The sequence below is a fragment of the Myiozetetes cayanensis genome, unplaced genomic scaffold, assembly GCF_022539395.1.
Source record: "Myiozetetes cayanensis isolate MyiCay16 unplaced genomic scaffold, myiCay2020 scf5-8, whole genome shotgun sequence".
In the NCBI taxonomy this organism is placed as follows: Eukaryota; Metazoa; Chordata; class Aves; order Passeriformes; family Tyrannidae; genus Myiozetetes; species Myiozetetes cayanensis.
Genome location: NW_026087742.1, coordinates 39,205,297 through 39,230,174, shown reverse-complemented (window position 1 = coordinate 39,230,174; position 24,878 = coordinate 39,205,297). Strand labels below are relative to the sequence as shown.

Genomic DNA, 24,878 nt, shown 5'->3' with positions numbered 1-24,878 from the left:
TGAAACAAACATTACACTAAGAGGTAGATTTGCAGGCATTTATTTTGGTGGCCATGATAGCTTAAGCAGAGTTTGCTTATCTTGCATTGCTTCTTCATCCTATCTTTGACTACATATTTTGTTCTCTACTGATGTGACACTGAAACAGCCTGTCACAACATGGTTGAAAAATAACCAGTAAATATTTTGTTTGTTTTGGTTTTAGCCAGGTCAGTTCTCTGAAGTGGGTACATAATAAACTGGCACTGCTGCCAAAAAAACAGACAAAACTGTTAATCTGTTTTAATCTTACTTCAAAGCAAAAGCACTTGCTCCAGAAGATTCATCCAAGAAAATCTGTCCAAGTAACAATAACTGGAACTTTTACAGACATTTGAAAAGAATAATAAAAGCAACCTAAGTGTTCTGAGAATACTTCAAATAAAACAACTTTGTGTGTAACACAGCTATGGGCCCATGCAGATTACATAGATCGCCCAAGGGAGAATATTTTGCTTTCTTGTGAAAAGGTAGGGGGTTTTGTTGGTGTTTGCTTGTTTTAAATAAAGGCATATTTGTTTCTACACACCCTTTAGTACATATAGTGCTTGTGTTGTTATCTGGTTTTAATCACATTTCCCAGGACACTAAATAAGAACAACAAATACAGGGGTTTCAAACTACTCTGGAGATTATAGAATCATAGAATCATAGAATTAACTGGATTGGAAGAGACCTCCGAGATCATCAAGTCCAACCCTTGATCCAACCCCACTGTGATTACCAGATCATGGGCACTCAGTGCCACAGCCAGCCTCGTCTTAAAAACCTCCAGGGACGGTGAATCCACCACCTCTCTGGGCAGGCCATTCCAATGTCTGATCACACTCTCTGTAAAGAACTTCTTTTTAATATCCAACCTAAACCTCCCCTGGCAGAGCTTAAGCCTGTGCCCTCTTGTCCTGCTGCTGATTGCCTGGGAGAAGAGACCAATCCCCATCTGGCTACAACCTCCTTTCAGGTAGTTGTAGAGAGTGATGAATGAGGTCACCCCTGAGCCTCCTCTTCTCCAGGCTAAACAACCCCAGCTCCCTCAGCCTCCCCTCATGGGACTTGTACTCCAGTCCCTTCACCAGCCTCATTGCTCTTCTCTGGACCTGCTCCAGCACCTCAATGTCCTTCCTGAACTGAGGGGCCCAGAGCTGAACACAATACTCAAGGTGTGGCCTCACCAATGCAGAGTACAGGGGAAGGATCACTTCCCTGCTCCTGCTGGCCACACTGTTCCTGATCCAGGCCAGGATGCCATTGGCCTTCTTGGCCACCTGGGCACACTGCTGGCTCATGTTCAGCTTCCTGTCAATCAGCACCCCCAGGTCCCTTTCCGCCTGGCTGCTCTCCAGCCACTCTGTGCCCAGCCTGTAGTGCTGCAGGGGTTGTTGTGGTCAAAGTGCAGGACCCGGCACTTGGCCTTGTTGAACTTCATCCCAATCAGGCTAAATGAAGAAAAATTAAAAAATAAGATGCTCATAGGAACAAAGTACATTTTCTCATATTACTGGGAGAACTGAAGATAAATTCACAATCCATTAAAAAAATTAAGAAAATTGTAGCATGTCTCATGTTCTGACATTATTACAGGCTAGTAATGGGTACAGCACATATCCTCTGCTATAAGCAACTCTGTCCCCTCCCTCTGTAGTCACAAAATAAGTGCATAAAACTTCAAGGCTGCAAGGTTGGCTGATCCAGCAAAACCTGGGTTCCTTTAAAATACCCATTTAGAAGTGAAAAGATCTTTCTCTTTTGTTTGTCAACGGGCATCTGAGAAGACACTTGGTTAATGACTGTGTTGAAAGGAAAAGCATCTACAGTCTGAAATAGCAACTACATGCATTTCTGTGAAGACTAAATCATCATTAAAATAAACTCCTTCCAGCCGTGCTACTCGCTAAATGCTTCTCAAAACTTTGGGAAGTTGCTGCCATGTAATGCAAGATTACATGCAGTGAAACATATGCATGGATAGAATGAGCATATGAAATTGAGAACAAATTAGATTGATAAATTGAGAAGCAGTAGGAGGATTTCCAACTAACCCTTCATTTTGTGCTTTTAATGAAGAGAGTATTTCATCTCTCTGTCTCTTATCATGAGTATCTCATGCTACACTTCACAATCAGGAGTGGCAAGCAATCTCATTTTGGGAATGTTCTCACTGAAAAATGCTGCAAGGTAAAGCTGGAGAGGGACCTTTCACAAGTACATGTAGTGACAGGACAAGGGGAAATGGTTTCAAAGTGAAAGAAGGTAGGTTTAGCTTAGCTATTAGGAAGAAATTCTTTACTATGAAGGTGGTGAGACACTGGAACAGGTTGCCCTAAGAGGCTGTGGATGCTCCATCTTTAGAAGTGTTCAAGGCCAGGCTGTATGGGGCCCTGATCAACATGGACTAGTGGGTTGCATCCCTCCCCATGAGGAAGAGGAGGGGCAGGCACCTCTTTGGTGACCAGTGACAGGAGCCAAGGAAATGGCCTGAAGTTGTGTTAGGGGAGGTTTAGGTTGGATATTAGAAAAAGGTTCTTTACCCAGAGGGTGGTTAGGCACTGGAACAGGCTTCCCAGGGAAGTGATCAGAGCACCAAGCCTGACAGAGAATTATCTGGATGATAGGCACATGGTGTGATTTTTGGGGATGGTCCTTTGCAGAGCTAAGGGTTGGACTTGATGATCCTTTGTCCCTTCCAACTCAGCATATTCTGTGATTGTGATAATTCTATAACCATATGGAAGTAAATACAAATACAAGCACCTTGAATTTAGAAAGCAGGAGAAAGTGTAATAGTTAACTGAATCAATTACATTACTCTACAATGTAGTACTCCTGGAAAACACACTGTATTTTAAAATTAAATGGATTTTCTTCATTTCTATTCTATTCTATTAATTTCAAAACTGAAGAGCAAATACTATTAGGACACTAGTTATCAAGGCATTATTACTAAGACTGGGTACGCTGTGAAAGACGGCAAATGAATGTACAGGAATCTTAAGAAGTATTGTAAACAAGGACCAGAGCTAGTGAATCCCATTATCTCTGCTCTCCTTTCCTTTCCTCTTGAACAATTGTCCGAGGTCCTACTTGCAGCCTCTTGGCCCCATCACGACAGACAAGTGCACTCTGTTTGATGCCAGCTAACCAGCCAATACAACAATAGAAATCTACATGACAGGTCTACATTTTCAAACCTCTGACAAAGATCATTTGCTACAAGAAAATAACAATTCAGTTCCCTGACAACTATCTTGGAAAAAGCAAAGACTGTCTCTAAAAACAGTCAGGTTGCTTTCCTCCTCAACTGGTTGGTTTACAAGGCAATGAAACTATCTAGGCCCAACCTTTGCAGGATGGTGAAAAAGGTTCTGCATAAGCTATGGTTCTGCACTGTGGACATTCATATCAATAGGAAACAATTCACATTTTCAAAAGAAAAAGAAAAAATAAAAGAGAAAGATGCTAAGTAATACAGTGCAAAACACGAACAGTAGGTTCTCTGTTGACTTCATGATCATAAAACTCTGAGCATACTCTGAATTAACAGCATTACTCAGTAACAGCAAAATGCTTCCAGAAGTACCATCTGCAAAGTTAAAGAACACATGGACCTATATTTTCAGTCCTAAAGGGTGGCAGTTACAGAGATGTGAGAGGGACTAACTGTAACTAGTTTCAGCTGAGAGTAGTTTGATCTTTTAAAAATTATCATAATCAAATATCCCAGGATGACTTTACTTTTTCTTCATTTACACAAAAATAATGGAACAAATCATCTTAAATAATGAAAATTATTAGACTGTAAAACTAAAAAGCAACATACATTGATATATATTATTACTGATAACATTATAGAAGCTGATGCAGTGTTATCTGGAAGAGTCAGTTAATGCTCATAATTTGCTCATAATAAGCACCCATAATTTTATCTCCAAACTGTCTGCCCTAGTATGTGTTCTTTATTTGGGAAAAGGTCAGAAACACATACAGATGTTATATATTAAACTACATTAATGATAACAGAACATGAGCTGTTTAGTTTTATTACTCTGTATTTTATTTTTTTTTAATTGAGCACAAATGTTAAGAAACATTCACTGAACATGTGTATTTTTGTACCTAAGTGGTGCAAGGAAAGATAGCAAACAGGATTCCTCCTAGCTCAAGACACAGCAAGGGGGAAAAGCTGCATCATGAGTTCTCCCTCAACAAGAACATGCCAAAGGTTCACGTTGCAGATCTACCCTTTTTGCGAGGCTGAAGATACTCTGCTAAGCTCTCCAAAACTAGGATGTATCCATGACATGTCCAAAGACTTCCAGGAGTAATTTACAGTGTAAAGGGATATAGCAAACTCTGCACTCTGAGGCACAGGGGTCCTTATATGTTGCAGATCTGGTTTCTCCTAGCAAAGTAACTACCCTTTTGGGCTCTTTGAGGTAGACATTTCCCCAGACCAGTCCTTTAGATCTCAATTTCCTTTGCCAAGAAAGCAAAAGAGGACTAGGACACAATTTGCTAAGGCATTGCCCTGCTTTGCAGACCTTTGCTGTCCACTTCCAGGCATGAAAAACCTCTGCTGGTGGGGACACAGAGATTTGGCACTGATATCTCTACCCTGCATACTAAATAAATTCCCTAGTGATGCACTCGATAAGAGAAGAACAAAGGCTGAGGTGTTTTTTCCTTTCTTGTGGTATTTGTAAATGACTCAGCTCTGGGAAGTGGAGCAAAAGAGTCTCTGATAAAATTTAAAGGGAGAACTGGGTATCAAGCAGAGTTATAGTGATAGAATTGATTAGACATATTTGCAGTAATTTTGGAATGCTTGTTCTGGTTAGTTCTTACAAAGTAAGACTGAAAATTGTATCAGCAAGAAAAAAAAAGACAAATCTAATTTCAAGGGCTGAAGTGTTAACCTGTTGTTGAGGGCTAGTAGGTCTGGTCTGTCAAAACTTTTAAAGTGTTCTGAGAGATGTAATTTCAATTAATTAACCACAGGCCTCCAAATAGCATTGATCTAATTTATTTGAACTAAAGCTAATCAAAGAGTCCTCCTTGTAGTTTCTTCTCATCCTAAGCTTCTAGGTGTTAAGCCTTTCTTGTTGTCTCAATCTGTATCTTTTCTAGTCTACATAATGCTTTTTGACCAGAAATGCATATAGCCAGTAGACAAAATGGGGGCTTACCAAAAAGGTTTAAGAAAGCATGTGATTTGTTTTCCATAATTTTCCAAATTTTTTCTAAAACTTAGCTTGACTGTCAGAGGACAGTAAGCTGATGGTCTAAAAAAAAAAAAAATTAAGAAAAAATGAACAAAACTACTCAAGTCAGTATTTTCCTATCTTGCAGAATTTCACGTACCAATGACATGGATTTTTTCTGTAATAAATATCAAATATGTAGTTTACTATACCTGGAGTAGAGTTGGAGGAAGAAAAGAAGGAAAAAAACCAGTAAATAAATAGATAAATATAGGTAGAAATACTGTTTACAACAAAATAAAACAATTCAGTACTGATTTACTGATCCTTGTTCAGTACAAAACTCAAAATGGGTATTTCCAAATTAGTTGTCTGGTGCACAAGTTCAGAAAGTCTTTCCAAAGAGGTCAGGTTGACAGCAAAGTCCATGCTAGATGTTTACAGTCATCTTAAATATAAGAAAAGGAATTAAATCCACCAAAACCAGCTTTGAGGTGCTTTTAATTAATTTTAAACAGAAAACATGATGGGGGGAAACGGATTAGGAGGAGAAACAGAAACAACCAAAAAAACCCAGTCCTAATTGCAAAGACATCCTTTCATCTGTGGTGTTGTTCCTTCAGTTTTAGTAATATGCTTTCAGGCTCCTTAAAGGCAGACTTCTACCAAGCAGATCAATTTAAATGCCAAAACTTGTCTGAGAGGTGAAGAGCACTGAAAGCAGTTAAAAACCATATCAAAAGTGTCTCAGTGTGCTAGTATATGCAATCTTATTTTTCCCCTTTATAGACTGAGTAATAACCTGCACCTGCGGATAAAGATCGCTTATTCTTCTGATGGAATCTATAACCCACTTGGCATTATAGGGAAAAGGTTAATTCTGCTCAACAATGTTGTGTCCTTTGGTATCTGATTTTTATGTACCATTCCACGGATAGCTGGTTTTAACAGTCCATTTATTTTTCTTCAAGTGCAGCTTTCGAAACTGAATATTTTGATACTTTCCCTGAAAGTAGATTGTATCAGACCCCTTGTGTGAGGGAAAATACAGAACCACAATATAAACATCCAGTTAATACAAAAAAATCCACAAAAATGAGATACTGTCTGAAGCATGAAGATTATTAGATATGAAAAGACAGACATTATAAAGAAAAATATTCATCAAGCATAGTAAAAAACTATCTACTTCAGAATTTTTATACTATTCCCTGAAGTATTTAATATTGGTCAGGAATCTCACAGATTCATGATGCCAGAAAGAAAAGCTCTGGGACCATTCATCATTTGCCAGCAACCCATAAAAACTTTGGTAAATAGCAAGGAATGTAAGAAGTAAGAGCCTATTTTAGTTCAGGATTTAGTAAACTTTCAAAAATAATCAGGGAGTTACAGCAAGATAACACTCAAGAGAACTCATTCAATGCTTCAAATTGATAGGGGATATCAAAGAAGAGGAAATAAGTAGCACGAGCCAGTTCATCTATATATATGTCAACATAGAATAACCCTATGAAAGGAAAAGGAATTAGCAGTTTATTTCACTCCCAGTACATTTCTGTTTGTTATAAAGTTTACTAACAATATCAAATTAATGCAAAGCATGAATAATATATGAATCTCTAAAATAAAATAGCATACTGCTTATTTAATAGAAAGAATGCAAATTCAGTGAAAGAGCAAGGAAATTATTTTAAGTAAGTTCCCTTGTTAAAGATTCAAACATTCACATTAAATTACAGCATCTCTATCATTCCCTAATAATCACTGGGAAATAGAGGTCATTATTTTACACTCCCTGGTCCCTTGTTGCTAAAGTCATTGGAAATGCAGTGGGGATGCATCTGACTTTTTATCCTATTTACACTACTTATAAAACCCAAAACCCGGGCAGATGGAGCTCGTTAGCCCTGTAGGCAACCCACCTACGTCCTGAGGACCTCGCTGCCACCGTCCAAGCTCGCTTGGCCCCGGCAGATGAACCTTAGGATTAAAGGGTGGGCTCAGTTCCGCGCACACTGTGTCTCACCTAAAAAATCCAATGCGCAGGCTGGAAGGTGGAAAGACCTTCCCCGGATCTTCGCTCGCGAAGACTGGCTATTATTATTATTATTATTATTATTATTAAAACCCAAGAGCCAGTGCTGTTTGGTTTAGGGTTTTTTAATGAACCATTTACCAACAGCATCATTAAATTAACACTACCATGAAAGGATGGACATCAAACATAAGACTGTATATCATAAGAAAGGCATGTTATGAGTCACTTTTTCCTTTATTTGCATTTTAAGGAAAAATGTGTGTGCATGGCCTCTGGTTTTTCTGACTACTAGTCAATTTTCTATCATCAGGAAATAAAAGACAAGGATAAAAGAAATTGACTTGAAATAATCACCATATTATTATCTGCTGCCAATAATTATGGCTACAGAGCTTTACATAACAGAATATTTATTTATGTGCTACACAGTTTCACTTAACCTTATACTTCAGTGTTTTTCCCAGTAATATTTTTCATAATATCTCATTTCATTAGTTTCTTCTAAATAAAAAAAATTAGTTCTTTCTGGTTCTTTATGCAAGAAGGGCAGAAGAGTTGCTAAACACCTCTCAAACTATTTCTTTTATCATTGGAAACACTTCATAGATTCAGTGGACAAGGACTCCAACATTCTCTGTGTTCACCAGGACAAAAATATAATTTGACTTATGAAGAATTTTAAGAGGCATCAGATGAGCAAAAAGTTGGTGATATGAATGTATACTTTCCATATTCAAACCTGATTCTTGCACTTACATGCATGCTCATAATGTAATAAAATGCAAGGCAAGGAAACAAGGCCATTAGCTGGTAAGCAACATGAATATCTGTCATTCCATATTCCCCATACATCCTGCATTCACTGAAACAACAGTGTCTTTTACTGTCACACACTTCAAGAATTAAAAGAAAGTTTTAAGTGGCATGGTGAAGTGTATCCATAAATAGCCACAACATTGCCTACCTGTTTTTCTCCAAGCCTTCAACAAAACATCAAGAAGAACAAGGCTTTTTTTTTTATAACTTTTCCAAGTTTTCTCTTTTTATGCAGAAGGAAACCAAATGCCTAAAGACTTGCATGCCCTGTCTCAAGCTTTCCTGTCAGCTGAGAACTTTTTTCTAAAATCATCACTAATCTGCAAATTGGTTGGCTTGAAGTGCTTCCAGCAGAGAAATCTAAGTGCATACATAATGCTCCGAAGTTCCTCAGAAATAAGCAAAAGTGTTTAGAAGATTTCACAGTTAAATCCCAAGTTTGTCAAGCAGAAAATTTATTACTAGCAATTTGTTCAGCATGTCGCATGGCACACTGATCCTCACAGGGACCTCTGGGTTCTATGATGCCACGCAGGCAGTAAGAGACTGGAGAATAAAACAGCATCTTTGACAGTACTATTCCAATAATGATTAAACAAATTCCATCAATAGGCATCTCAGACTTTTTTCAGAGAAAATTTAAGTTTGAGAAATTTTCTTATTCAAATATCAATACCATGAAAACAATGTGTCCTCACTGTTCTCAGTATGAACAATCAGTTTGAAGAACAAACAGAACGAGGTTATTCCAAACTGAGCAAAAAGTTGGATACAAATGATTTCCCACCACAAGCAGCTTCTCCACACATGAATACCTGTGGGAGATTCATGCTGGAGCAGCCTGTTCCTGAAGGACTGAATCCTGTGGAAAGGACCCACACTGGAGCAGTTTGTGAAGAACTGTATCCCATGGCAAGGACTCACATGGAGTAGTGGAAAATTGTGTCCCATGGAAGGGACCCACACTGGAGCAGGGTGAGTCATCCTTCCCCTGAGGAGGAAGGAGTGGCACCTCCCATTCCCTGTGCTACTGACAGGGAGGAGGTAGAGGATTGGCATTAAAGTAAGCCTGGAAAGAAGGGTGGGGTGGGAGGAAGGTTCTTTAAGATTTGGGTTTTATTTCTCATTACCCTACTCTGATTTGATTGTCAATAATTGTTTGATTTCCCCAAGTCAAGTCTGTTTTGCTTACTGGGAAAGTAACTGCTGAATGATTTCTCCCTGTCTTTAGTTCGATCCATGAGCCTTTCCTTGTATTCTCTCTCTCCTGTCCAGCTGAGGAGTTACAGAACAGCTTTGTTGGGCACCTGGCATCCACCCAGCGTCAATCCACCACCACACTGGGCTATACAATGTATGCTATACAATCCATGCATGATCACTGAAGTCATACTGATATAAAAGAAACTGTATTCTATCTCACTGGTCTTTTTTCATTTAGTAAAATTTATGGGGGTTTCCCCACTTTACAATAAAGGCCTTCCTATATCTTTTACAAAGTAAAACATTCAATGGAAAGATCAAACTATAAATCATAGAGAGACCAGAAACTTCTAAAAGTGGAAAAGGTAGCGACTGAGAGAAAAAAAAAAAGGATAAAATAACATGAAATTATGTATATATATTATAAAAGACTAACCAATTTGAAAAATGAAACCCTGACCTATTAATTCCTTTTCTGTTTTCTAATAGTTAGCTCACAACAATCTTAAACTGGAAAGCTATCAATTTAAGTATATTAACTAAGGAATTATTAAGCGTTCTGCTAATCATCTTCTAAGGTGGTAAGTACTGAAGTCATCTCACTTTTCCATCTAGCCAGAAAAAAAAAAAAAAAAATATTTAATATGAAGCAAAAACATTTTATATTTTTATAAGTTTAAGCGATATTAACCATGCAACTGTACCATGTAAATGTTATGATTCTGCCACTTTGAAATATTTATCTAAACAGAAATAGTGGGATAAAATTCTATGCTTATTTACTTCTAGGAATAAGACAACTTTATGTAAACTTCTTCCTGGATTAATAAATTTGCTCCAATCTGAGTCATACTTTCCTCAGTTCTTTAAGTACCCATAAATGGAAGGAAAACCAGGACAAAGTTATTAGATGGATTTGAGCTAGTTAAACTTTCTCAATATTTAAAAATCCCCCTACTGAGGTTAATTCTTAGCTCACGCCTTTATTCATTACTGACTCCCAAGGAAGAAAAAAAATACTTTCATTGCTTACGTAGAAGTTTTTAAAAAATACTGACACAAGAATACACTTAAAACTTCTTTGACAAAGCTACATTTGAATAAAAATATAAATGAAAGCATACAGTTGATTCAAAGGGAATAAGGACATCATATCAATGGATGAATCTGACAAGTCTGATCTACAACATATCCTGCAAGAGTTTCTCTGGGATGATGACTTTATTTTCTCTTCTTTTCACTTACCATATTCTTGGATCACTAGGATACATTCACTGGACAACACTCAGAGTATTTCAGAGTATTTCATTTCATCTACATCTCTGCTATAAGCTCTTTGAGGGAAAGGAAAGGTACAGCACCATTCAAAGGTTATTTTGGGGCAGGGAGTGGGGAGGAAGGAAAATGAGAGAAAACAATGTAAAAGTCTTTGATTGAATACTCTATTAAAAATTACTACAGTCTGTGCTAATGCATTTCTGCCTTTGCAAAATTCCTAGTAATTCTTATGAAATATTTAACATTTACTACACAAATAAGAAATCACGTAAGGGGGTATAGGAAAGAAGTGCACTATTTTACACAAGAAGAGGCCCAATGCAACATATTGCTGCCAGCAAACTCACCAGTCGTCTTCTCTCCTCTTCAACAGCAATCAGGAGCCGAGCAAACTCTTTCAGTGACTGGGCTGAAATGAAAACACAGAAAAAGAATGTTCTGCTTAAAATTAGATTTTAAAAGTCTGTTATCTGGATTGAACCTATAGTGATAAAATACTGCTCTTATATAGTACTTCACTGAAACCAGAAGCCATTAAAGGAGGCGCAGACTGAAGCAAGAAGTAGTCAAGAGCAAAGAAAAAGAACCTGAGTCTTAAGAGTCATACGTATTTGAAAAAAAAACTTTTAAATGGAATATGGCAAACTGATTTTCATGAAACATGCAAAGATCAGTCTCAAAACAAAGAATTCTACTATCAGCTACTTTAGCACACCAGGAGCAGAAAGAAAAATATTGAGTTTTTTCCTATTAAGGTGCAACAAAAATATTTGCAAAAACAATAAAAAATACTTGGGTAAAAATCTGAAAGTCAACATTTTAGAAGAAATGACAACTGTTTAGATTTAACAGCTCTTTGGCTTTATAGTTTACAAGGACAAGCTCTCAGGTGACTTAAACAGATGATTGATTTATAAGCTCTGAATTCTATTACAAGTGTGAGAAAGTCTTTGCTCAAAATTGTTTTCAAATAGAAGTCAAAGGGCTAAAGCGAATGTCAATGGAAACATAACAGAAGAATTAACCCATAAAAGAGGGCTAGAAAGAGGAAAAGATACTGAAAACTCTTAAAGCTTTATTCTCATGTATACAAATCTCTCTAGAAAAATCTCTCTTTTATTCACTTTACTTTCTGAAGGGCATATCAGTTATTCAGAATTCAGCATCACAGTTCCACAGACAAAAATGCCAGAGAAGAATTCGTGTGAAGAGAGCTAAGCATCTCTTTTTCTTTCTCCTGATACAACCAGAAGTAATTGCTACCAATGACAGGATGCTAGATTTCATGGTTTAAATGTCTGATCTCAGAATACAGATTCATAAATCCTAGTTCCTCACAATAAACTTGAGGTAATCTGAATCATTTTTGAATGAGTTAAAAAAAAACCTCTGGAAACAAAACTCATGGAATTTCTCAAAAGAACAGGCTTGAAAAAGCCTTCCCAGCTAACCAACACACAGTGCTGAGGTTAAGCTAACCAAACTCATCCTCTTCGCTATTCTTCCATTTTCCTAAGTGTTTTTGCAAAATGTGTCAGTCTCCATTAACCTGGCTTTATCCCCTCTCAACTTCCCTGAAAGATTTAAGGAAATAAGTGCATTTTCTAGAAAGAACTGGAACACAGCAGATCCTTTAAGAGGGAACCAGTATCTGGCTTGCCTTAACTGCCTTGTCTGTATTAAAAAATTGCTACTTAGTTTTTGGACCATTCCTAAATAATTGTTATCCTTTATACCACCTGGACCTTGCAGAGGTCACCCTTGGATTTTTCTTGCTCTCTTTTAACTTTTACAGTTGAAGAACACTTTGCTGTTTGTTCCAATTTCTTCTCCAAGAACTTACATAGTCTATTTTTTGCACCTATAATGTTATACTGGCATATCTTGACCTCTAAGTCATTCTTTGCTGACAAATTCTTTTTTTCCTCTGTTATGAGTTCTTTGTTTAGTCCAAATATACCTGATAAGTTAAATGTGCACCTAATTGGGTCTTGAGTCTCTTCCTTTAATATTTTCCCCTGAGAATATAAACACCAGAAGAGTTTATCAGTTATGTCAGTATCAATAACTTAGTTTGGTATCCACTGAATTAACTCAATCTCTTAGAGTCAGCTTATAATGTTCATCAAAAAAACCACAAAAAACAACAAAACAAAACAAACAAACCACCTCCAACAAAACAGGTAAAGAAATAAGCTGATGAACTGACTGAAATTCTAAAAACTAAAAAAAACCCCAATGAGCCAGACAGACATAGCTAAACTATGAGGAAGTGGGGAGAAAAAACCCCAACCACTAAGAGAGGCATTTGATTCATATTCCTAATTTCAAGGTAGAACCAGAGGGTTTTTTAGTTTCAAAGTTGAAACTTTTGTTTAGGATTCATATAAACCCATGTCAGCCAGAGGAAAAAAAACATATAAAATATGTTCTGTAAGCCTACAAAACAACATTTTCCTCAATATATAACACTAAGATAAAGATGTATACATTAATATATAGGTGTATGTCACCTATACAGCGCCTCAGCTAAAGACTGACAAGCTGCCTCCATCTCCTCTTTCCCATTGACTCTCCTCTGGGGGAATTATAAACATGAAAGTTTCACTAAGAACATAGAACCTACACTCTTGAGCAGCACTTAGACAATCCATCTCCTTGATCTTAAAGACCTTCACCGCAGAGACACCTTCACATCAATACTGGCTACACCTCCGCTGCTCACTGCCCAACACCCAGGAAGCCATGGAATGTCTTTCCCCAGCTCAGGAGGTGTGCAGGGAGAATATATGCATTGTGTAATTCATACCACAGTGAAGGATGCATACCCAGTACACAGGGTGACCCCACTGGTTCTTGTGTCCTTGCAACACCACCATACACATGGAAAAAGACTTTACCTGCCCCAGCTCCCCTATAATACCCCTCAGTATTGCAGTACTTCTGAATCTTTCATGTTATACATCCTTCTTCCCATAAAACCCTCACTCAGTGTGGCCTCATTAAAAGGCAGTGTCTGTCCCTAAAGAAGTTCAGCTGTGCTAGAAGCTGCAGCAGAAGGGGGAAAGGGAAAGAAAGACAGTCCTTGTTCCACTTTTCCTAGCATACATTTTTCCTTTCTTTCTCCCCTCTTTTCCCTTAGGCCCCTCCAGTTTCAGATAGGTGACAACCTCATTTTGGGGGTGGGCAGAGGGAGGGATGCTGAGGGCAGAGCTCACAAAGGGGTGTCAGGCCTCCTGGGCAGCTCACCCACTGGGTACCCAGAGAGCTGGGCAGGGGCATCCTTCTCCTCCACAGCTGGGCCCCTGCCAGGATTTCAGCACAGACCTTAGGCACAGAGCACACACATCTGACTCTGGATTCCCAGCTCTCAACAGCAAACAAATAATACTCTGAGGTGCTCTTGTGTAAAAAGATAAAACATGAAGATTTAGAAATTACACCCATTTGTGTCAGATGCAGCTCACTGTCTGTCAGGATGCCTGGGCATTACGTACCAGCCTCATAATCTTTTCTCACTAAGGCCACAATAATTTTTTTCTTCCCTTCATTTTAATCAGAATAGACATAGAAGAATTAAAGTGAACTTTGTAAATACAAAAGGGGGTGGGGGAGGAAGAGTCAAGTATTTTACAAGAAAAAAGGTCATAGGAATGTGTTGATAAAATAAATTCTGAAAACACAGCAATGAAGTACAATATGTAACCTAACATATTAAATATGAAGGTATTTTTATATTTTTTCAGAAAGAATTGTTATTGGTGGGGCATTTAAAAAAAACAAAGTACTGACTCAATATATTCTAAGTTATTAGGTGATAATAGCTTACAAAATCTCAACAGTTTTACAGACTGCTTTTTATTTAAGGGCTACTACAAAAGGTCTTGTGAGATACATTTGGCATCATGATGGAAATGATGCCTGTGAAAAGTAACACCCAAGGGGTAAATACCATTGTATATATGTATATGGCTGTACACTTGTGGTCTTATTCACCACAATCATAACAGGTTGCCAGCTGTTCTCTTTGGAGTATTCCCAATCCAGCAATAATGTGCTGCAAAATTTCCCTTGTTGAGGAGAAATGGCTCCCATTACTTTGTCTACAAAAAACAAAGAGCCACTCTCTATACTTTTTAATGAAAAGTCTTTTAATTAGGAATTTAATTTGCTTCATAAGGCAGCAAACTAACAGTACCAACAGCTTAAACTTTAACAGTGTACATCAACAATGCCTTTTTTTTTTCCCAAAATCCCTAGAATTTCAAACACGTGGTACAGCTCCACAAACAACTACACTAACATAATCAAAAGAGAACTAAAGCTTGATGTACGATTAAGTGAATGAGGGAGAAGTGAAAAGGATAAAAATGCATTTATCTGAATCTATAGAATGCATTTAAAAAATACAACTCATTTATGCTCTAGTAATCTGGTTTTCTGCATTAAAATCAACCCAGGGGTCCACAGGAAAAAAACACGTATGTAACAAATCTTATGAAGTTTTTGCTATATACTTGTGTAGAGAATGTATCACCTTAAAACTGCATGTCTAAAGAAATTATTGAAGCTATTCTATCAATCATTAATAATATTTAAGTGTACAGGGTTATCCTGTACTACTAAATGTTATACACAATAGGTATGACATCATCTACATTTAATGAGAAAAAGGAAAATAAAGTCTATGACACATACAGTAGTTTAAACATGACCAATACTGAACTCAAAGACATAAAACCAAGTTTGGAAGGTAATGTTCAACCCAAGATAGAATGGAAAGTTACTGCAGAAGACAATAAAATTGAATGCTCTTTTCTGCGAAATGGAGTTTTGGTTTAATTTCTATTTACACATGCAGCCTTAAACAATGCACAGGTAATTTTTAAATACTCTACATGAAGCAACATTTTATACCAATATGAGCAGATACTACCACCATCTTCAGATACATGAATGACAGCACCGAAAAAATATACATACAGAAATATGTCATTTGTTCTTATGGCAACATGCTGTGTGAAAGGCAAAAATGTGCAAGACTGTCATCCTTGTATCTTCCTGATGCGGCTGAGGAAATGCTAGGACTGTGCTGCACATTGCTCCCAGCACACTTTGGCAGGAAGGTCAGTCGAGTACATCCTCCAGAAGTGGTATAGCAGGCTTTGAATTCATGCTTGAGCAAAATCTCAACTAAAGTCTTCAAGGAAGTTTTTCCCAGTAAGTAAGACATTAGCAAATCAGAATTCAAGATGGACCAATGGTCCATAAGGAAATTTTCAAAGGATTAACACTTGTTTACTAGACTTCAGTGGGAAAGCAGAATAAATGTAAAATCCATGAAGGCTGGGAGAAGAGTCTTTCCTTTCCAATTCTAAAACTAAAGCAAATCTATTATTAAATAGTTGTTAATTCACAGTTATATTTCCAGAGCTTTAAATGATTAGCATTATTTGCAGCTACAAATGCTATTTCAAGCAGTTTTTCAAGAAATCACAACATCAAATAAAATGTCCATCTTTCTTTCTGTGGCTTTAAGCCATACTGAAAAAGTAGATGAGGTGGTGGTGGTGGTGGGAAGGGACAGTACGTAGGACAAGAGTAGCAACAGACAGCTTCCTAATCAGACAGAAAAAGCAAAAATTTCATATTAACACGGACAGGCCACAACAGGTATGAAGAGACAATAATCTGATTTCTTGGTACTTTCTACCTAAGTAGAACTCTGAATGTCATAAAAGCCACATAGGATCTGTAGTGTCTATTGAAAGGTAACTAAACTGGATATCTCAAAATATCACCACAATTGCAAGTTTTCAAATGCCAAAACGTAAATGCAAAGGAAGATTACCTCTAAAGAAAACTCCCAAAGCCTGTCATTCTCTTTGTCTTTCAGATGTTGTCTATGCATTTAAATAGAGCCTTATTTTATACAACAGAGGTTTCCTTTACCACTGTCACAACCTGGAAGAGTTGTTATTGATTCTTGTCTTTCTTTTTTTCCTACTGAATTAAGCCTATAAAACATTAAAAGTGTACAATTATCTACAACTTTAAATGGAATTACAGTTTAGTCCAATGGGAACAAGCTGAAGAATCAACACTTGAATCTACAAACTGAAATAAAGAATAATTTGTGCAAATTGCACAAAACATGTCAAATGTGCTTTAAGCTGAGTATTGGCATCAAAGCATTTCAAAACTAGTGTTGACTAGGCTCGAGTACTGGTTTAGTATGTTTTAAAAAACAGTAGTGTAAGACAACTGCAACATACTCCCACAAAAAATAGCTGTTGTTTTTATTTTTAAACCACTTTTTCAGAAAAGCTGTATATGGATAAGTAAACGTATGTCTGATAAATCTTCCCAATTATTGTTCAGGTTTTCGTTTTTCTTTAGCTACTGCTATTTCTTCTGCTACTTCTACCCTAGGTCCGCTTTCCTCACTTTCCAAGTGGTAACATTTATGGAGAAACTTCAGCGTGGGACACTGAGCTCAGAGCCATAAGTAATATTTACTTGGAAAGCAGGAGAGAAATAAAAATAGGAGTGCAGTATTTTAAAACATTGTTTTTCTTACCTATTTTGTCCTCTTCTGAGTTTCATTCCCAAGATATTAGAGGAAACAGAGTAACTGCTTTCTTTTGTTAAGGTTTAAGGTAATATTGCTTAGGTGTAAATTCCAGGTTGTAAACTCACAGCATAACAGATAGGCTTTAACTTTAAGCTGAGTATCAGTGTCAAAAGATTCCATTATGGAAAAAGAAGTGAGAACAGCAAGATAATTATTCATTTATTCATAGAGTTTCAATCTCATTTAAATTTGAAAAATTAATATTAGATGTGCTGCCTTATCTTTCCCATTTGGTTTCTCTTACTTCCCTAATCTGGGTATCAAGTTTTATGGATCTGTAATAAGGGCCTCATGCATTCCTGTTGTCTGTGTTTACATTTACCACAACCTCCACAAGAACAGTAAGAAAACCTCAACTATTTGTACCTTCCTATAATACAATGAAATGTACTTCTGGTAGTAAAAGAAATGGGCTGAAACAAAGATTCAAGTGTAGAGGTTTTAAAATTACATAGACGTACCCCAACACAGACATACATTCTCAAAGTGACAACAATTTCTGCCAGCAGACATTGGTTTAAATTCACATCCCAGATAACCATAAATTTCCTTGAAGACTTCCATCATGGGAAGGTACACAAAGGTAGAGACAACCCTGTCTGGTCTATATTGCTCTTGTGATAGAATCAAGACATTCTTCGAGCAGACCAAATGAAGCAATTTCAGACTAAATAAACAAACATCCTTATTATTTGCTCCATAATTTATCTGGTAAGTAAATTCTGCAAGGGTTTAATCCAGTGCTTTTTTTATCAATTAGCACCATGATCTTTCAGATTTTGATGCAATTTCTACCTGATCCAGATTTTAAACTTTCAACTCTGATGAACTATTAAAAAAAAAAATCCATCTAATTTAAAGGATGGTTTATCCTGACTTAACACAGACATGCCCATAAGAAAAATAAACAGTAACTATTGATGTAAGAGTTAGATCCTCCCAGGGAGCACAACTTCCAGCATTAATTTTGTTTCCTGTGGCAATTCACTCCTTGAACTGTGAGAAAAGGTATTTTGCTTGTTTTTTTCAGTTATTGAAAATGTGTGCTATCTTACAAAAGTAAATCCAAATTTGCCAAACAAATCCATTAGACATCAGGAAGAAAAAGTATAACAGCAGAGAGACGGAGATGAAAAATGCCTGGTTTAAAGCTCCTGCAAAAAAATTACACGACTGAACAAGCAAGAAAAATGACAAATTTAGGACTTTTATGCCCAAATTTATGGTTCAAGGACTACATATTGTTTTCCAAATATGATCACATCTTCCACTACATACTGGTAAGCAGAGAATTTTATCTGAGCACAGCTACTGAAAAACATGTAACTAAAAGTAAACAAACTCCAAGTTTTCTCTCAACTTCATTTGAGTTAAAGCATTGTAAACTCAGAGGAAATTAAGTGGTATTTTGTCCTCCACATCATGATTTGGAGCACATTGGCTCTCTGAAGTATTAGGACAGAGAGATGGTTGTAAGTGCTCAAAATTCCCCATGAAGACAAAACCAATAGTGAAACTATCACAGATTCAGTAACAGTCTCCCAGCCTGACCTCCCCTGTTTTATGGCATTTGATGCCTGTATGTTTTCAGGCAGTGTTCCCCATGAACAGACATTTTTAAGTCCTTCAACTACTAGCCATATACCAGGCACAAGTATTTGGGTTTTGTCATACTGTAAAGGCAACACAGACCAGGAGCAGAGGCCAGCAATTCCACAGTAACTATGGCACCTCCTGTCTGAGCACAATACACGTGCGCCTCACAGTGCAGGGCAGCAAGAGAACCATAAAAGGCAGCAAATCAAGATCTGAGCTTAATCAAGCCCAAAGCTTTGCAAGATGTGTTTGCAAGGACAGTATAACAAGTACATACCATATGAGGCAACTGGAATTTCGAACAAAAAGTATTTTCATTTTGCAAAACTTTAAGAGCAGATATAGGAAGGTATTTAATAAAGTTTTTTCCTAAACATATGTAAAGCATAAAATGTAGGGCCACTATTAGAAGTAAAAATCCTTTTACCATTACAGAATTTTATTGAAACAAACCTTCGTCAGGGTAACTATCTAAATCGAGTTACAAACAGTATGATATTTGAGAATTCTTTGCTATAAAAAGTAGCTATCATCTCATAAATATTTAAACATACAAATACAAGTCTTGTACAAAAGTTAAAACAACGCTTTTAGCCAAGACATTTACACTTTCCACTCCACTCCTTTTCAACAAAAGTCTACACAAAAAGCTACACATTTATATACAAACTAAGAAGATTTGCAAGAATGTCAGGTTATCTTGAATTCTGAAATTCACTGTCAGCACTTGTCAAAACACAATACTTGGAGAGATAACCTGAAGACATGTGATGTAACACAATTTAAACGCATCCAATTACTTGACATGGTATCAGTAAATTGCCATACCCTACTCATGCAGAACCTTACAAAACAAATAAAAGTAGAAAATTCTAAATGGATCAAGCAAGGGCAAAACATTTCATAGAGTCCTGGAAGATTTTAAAGTTTTTAATGGCTGTCTATCCCACAACATGTGGGAACAATAGTAAGAACAAAACCAAAACAAACCCACACCCAACAATTATTCAACTACCACCACTACACTTTTAACACTTTATTAAAAATACAGCTGGAGCCCCTGGTGGTCTAGGGGGTAAAGGCGCCGCGCTACCACCGCGGAGACCCGGGTTCGATTCCCGGTCAGGGCCACTCCCGGGCAGGTGGGGCTCGTTAGCCCTTAAAGGCAACCCACCTACGTCCTAAGGACCTCGCTGCCACTGTCCAAGCTCGCTTGGCCCCGGCAGATGAACCTTAGGATTAAAGGGTGGGCTCAGTTCCGCGCACACTGTGTCTCACCTAAAAAATCCAATGCGCAGGCTGGAAGGTGGAAAGACCTTCCCCGGATCTTCGCTCGCGAAGACTGGCCATTATAAAAATACAGCTGCAGTGTATCTACTCTGTATTAGTGTTCTATTGTATTTATAAAAGCAATATCTATTTTGAAAAGATATCATTCTATTTGGAAATTTATTTATCTTCTGCAGCATTTTTATTCTTCAACACAGCAGGGATGTGGTAGGAAAAGCCCACTCTAGACCCTATTACTATAGCACCTCTCCCAAAAAATGGCATCCTTGAAGTGACAGCAGAAACATTTTAAATCATCTAAGCAATTTCTTCAATTTTCTTAGGAACATGGGATTGAAGGATCTCCCAGGCAGTCACTTGCTCTTACAGAGCACTATATCAAAACCCTTCTACAACTTAGTAACACTTCTCTTGTCTCTCCCCTTCCTTTTACTCTTCTGAGAAGGGGTGGAAGCATTTGGGACTAGTCACAAGAAATATTCTATTTTTGTCATGCTCTCATATAATAAGGAGATAGTGGTTTTAGATAAGTGTATCTCTATGCCACTACAAAATGGGGTTTTACATTATTGTATCTGCAACAGAGAAATCAGCCTCTATTTCCACCTGATGGAGCCACATGCAGAAAAGTCTTGGGACTGAGCTTCACAGCTGCAGAAGTCAGCAGGGTGTAGGGAACAATATTCAGTACATTATCTTTTATTCAAAAGGTAAGAAGTGATCTTGAAGTGCTTCTGGAAACCTACTTTGTAACAACAGCAGCTTGAATAGGCCCCTGTTGAAAACTAACAACATAACCTGCTATACCATAGAAGTTCATTTAATCCAATTAATCTTTACCTCAACTGAATTAACCATTAACCTTTGACTTGAACAGATCCAGCTTCTCCAGAGTTGACTGATATCCTACTGTTAGACTAAGAACACCTCCAAAAACCATTGTATATTCAGAAATGGGTCATTTCAAAGGTAGATTCTGGTCAAAAATTCTGATTTCAATCCTTTCCTGCTCTCCCCTCCACCCCCTTAAGAAGAAAATTGTGATAGAAATTGACTATGAATGCAAATCTTTCATTCTAAGAAAAGAATTGCTACTTCAAGCTCAAGGTTTTTTCAATAACTAAATAACAGGACAATGTGGGAAACAACCACTGGGCAACATACAATGTTAAGCTGCAAAAGTAATATTTAATCATAGCATTCCATCAACAAAGGAGTTAGAAGTAATTATGACTACATTTCAGGCTTGCCAATCCCCAATTCTTCAGAGGCACATCCGTACTTTAAATTAAGGAATAAACTCTGATATTTCAATCTTTCCAGCTGTACAAACCTTATCTGTGTGTGGCTCTTTGTGGGCGCTGAAAAAGGGGAAGTAAAAGGAAAAGTAATATATTCAGAATGCATCTGAGAATCATTAATACTGTTTTTCTGATTTGTAAAATTTAGTGCATTTATTGCTTGAATGGTGAAACAATTTAATTAGGAAAAATATTACCAAATACTTCAACAGATCTTAGGTTTGCTGTAATTACTTTGCTGAATTTAGGCCTACAAAGGCATCAAGAACTTCTTATGCTTAAAACTCTAATCCTTCACCTTACTGGTTCAAACCTAAAGACAAATATCTCAAAGCTGAGTTGACCAAAACACTACTAGTTTTTGAAAATGAGTTCCTATTGCTCAAGATGTAACTTGGTAACTTGACAACTCTAAAGTGTTATGCCTTTTGACTAGAAGTGTATTATATACAGCAACAGTATATATCAGTTATTTTCAAAACAAATATGTAAAGCAATTCTCTAGTCCTCAGACTGTCTCCCCACAGGCATTCATACTTTCACTGGAATGCCCAACTCCAGAAATAATGAAGCTAAGTGATAATGGAGGGAAGAAGAGGTATATTGAAGGCATGGAATAAGGGCAATAAAATAGAATACACCTATAAGAATGCAGAAGATCAAAGTATTAATGAGAGACACAAAAGCCACTTCATCTTGATCTGTGAGTGGCATGGACTTGTACATTCATCTAGTCAGCTGTTCAAATCAAATGTTTCCTCATTTTAACTCCTTAGCAGAATGCACCAGGACAATCAAAGTTATTGCTGTCCATTGCCTGCCTCAACCTCTTTCTGTGAACAGCATGCGCTCCAAAGCAAGTGGCATTGGAGACATCACACTTTTCAGTCCAATATAATAAAATGAACTAACATAAATTTTAGACTGCCTTAGCACAGCAGGATGTAAACTGCAGTGACTCAGGGGAGCTCCTACTTCACATTCAGCTACTCTTGACACAGAAGAAGGTTAGGACAGACAGGAATGTAGTAACTGCATCAACCACATCAATCTAATTTTTTTCCATTTGAATGCTCATTTTATGGTAAACAGGAAATGGAGCATGCAAATTCTAACAACCTTCTGATAGGTATCTTAGAGAGGAAGAAAAAAACAAGGACTGTGTTGTTGATCTTATTTTACCTTTTCCTCCTGAACAGATGAAGGTCTATTGCAACATTTTTAATTTCCTGCTTTGTCAATCTCATTTGACCTTCCAAAGCAAGGACAAGAGCTCTGAGCTGGACCAACAGAATGACAGCCTTCACTTTCTGATGCAGATGTTGTTTTGAAGCCTTGATAGGATCCCAGCATTAGCAATAATCACTCATTTCTTAGAGTCAAGAAACAATAGTGTTCCGGAAACAGGTGACATTTGTTTAAATTGTCGAATATGCAACAGGGATTAAAAAAAAAAAGAAAAAAAAAAGGAAAAAAAAAAAGGTAGGAACAGAAACAACAGATTTTAAACAAACCCGTTAGACGTTTCACACCCCGATTGCGCTGAGATCCTCCCATAATTTGTTACTGTTTAACTTTTGTAGATAAAAATAGTCCAATAGCAGTACCAAAGAAGCCTGTCCTGTGATCTGACAAGTAGCTTATGCAAAGTAGCTGTGAAAGTCACCTAAAAAGTTAATCTTAAAATTCATTCTTCCAGCTGGAGGCAAAAAGAGCTGGCAAATCGAAGCAGGTAATTACTGTGGAAAAACAGTATCCAATCTTCCTATGCAAATTCACTCTCCATTGTAAATAGCTTTTTAGTCTAATTCAGGACTCAACCCTTCCCCACCCATCTAAAATAAAAACACCTTTTGTAAAAACATTTGTTTCCGATATGTTCCACAAGGTCAACAAGCTCAAGCACCAGAAATGTTATTTGGATGATGGCTGTGCTAAAAAAATCCACCCCTGGAACTCTACCCTCGAGGTGGTGGAAAGATCCTGTTCTTTCTTTGATTGGATAAGGCAGTTTAGACCTGACACGCTGGAATTAATTTTAGGCTCATTTGGTATTTGGTAATTCCAATCAGAAACTCATTTACAAATGGGAATTCAGTACAAAGGAGGTAGAATATTAACCCCAAGAAGAACTTTCTTGAACATCAAAGCTAAACTCAAGTGATTAAGGAGGTGACCAGCAAGATATCCAAGTGATTTAGACTGCAGGTGGCTAAATGGCAATAAAAAATAATTCAGAAAGAGCTAGGCAAATTCAAGAAGCCATGACACGCCACAAAAAATAATAGCTTGAAATCATGAGTAGCCTGACTGCTACCTTCTCAGATTCCTGACTAACCTCCAAAAGACAGTGTCTTAACTTGGAGACTTGCAATGTCCACAGATTGATTGTCAAGATTTCTCTCCACACACTGTAGTCAGGCCTAAAGCTCCAATACAATTTTTTGTTGTTTTAAATTTATTTCAATAGACCATTGTATGTACAAGTTTGTACCATTGAAAATGGAATTTGGGACCTCAGTGTCAACTAAACTTTCACGTTGTTACATGAGCTGGGGTAAAGGAAACCGTCCAAATTTTTTTTATCTTTTTTGTGTAGTTTTATACACATATTTCCCAGGACAGCAGGACAGATCTATTTGCTGCTTTGAATTACAGGATGCTTGTCCTCTAACAAGCTCTCCAAGAAGGCAAAGTAAATGCTGACTGAAAAGTATTGTGTATGTGGATGCTCACTACAAGAAAAGAAGAAGACTGAGCGTCTGGCATCACTGCTCAAATCAAACAAGAGAGCCTTAAGAACATAGTGTTGGACTCTAACAAACAACTACTATTTACATTTTGCATTTGTTTGTTTTTGAGTTCTCTCCAGTACCTTTTAGTTGATTTTTTAAGTTCAACCCGAAACTAACTGCTGTACACAACATAACTGCTGAGTATGAGCTAGCAGTTCTGTAGATGGTTAGCTGCTAGCAATTTAACAAACCCATGAACAACCTGAGATGTGAGTCAGCAAACATCACATGAGCCACAATTGCTAGCAGCAAGAGAAGAATTCAGTTCCCACAAGAAAAGATAACGTTTTAGAACTTTCAACCTATTCTTTGTGGTTTAATTAATAATGATTTCATAGATCGTTATAATATGACTACATTCTTAAATTAAACATCTGATGCTACCTGAAACATCCATCATAATATATTCTCTTCAGGAAAAAAGAAAAAAATTCAAAAATAGCAGTGACAGAATGAGTTACACATGCCTTTCAGTCCTTTTTCCTAAACAGCACATGCTAATAAAAAACAGATACTAAAATAAAATGTCAGAATATCAGAATGTGTGTGTTTGCCTTGTCTGCTTTTGATTCTGAATGTGGTCTTATAATGCTAATATTAGATCTCACTGATATATAATTAGCTATGCTACAAATAAGAAACAAACTTGTTAAAGGCACAAGCGAGAATTCCACTGAGTTAATAATA

At 37.1% G+C, this 24,878-nt stretch overlaps 1 protein-coding gene and 1 non-coding gene across 2 annotated transcripts in view; one reads left to right on the top strand and one right to left on the bottom strand.

The window, feature by feature from the left end:
- Positions 1 to 24,878, bottom strand: part of ARHGAP42 (Rho GTPase activating protein 42) — a 145,789-nt gene that overhangs the window by 84,660 nt on the left and 36,251 nt on the right. Inside the window, exon 3 of the mRNA XM_050333943.1 lies at positions 10,923 to 10,984. Within this exon, the coding sequence (XP_050189900.1) occupies positions 10,923 to 10,984 (62 nt within the window). The remainder of the gene's footprint in view (positions 1 to 10,922; positions 10,985 to 24,878) is intronic.
- On the top strand, positions 19,862 to 19,935 carry TRNAG-ACC (transfer RNA glycine (anticodon ACC)). The gene has a single exon. It is a non-coding gene; the product is annotated as a tRNA-Gly (tRNA).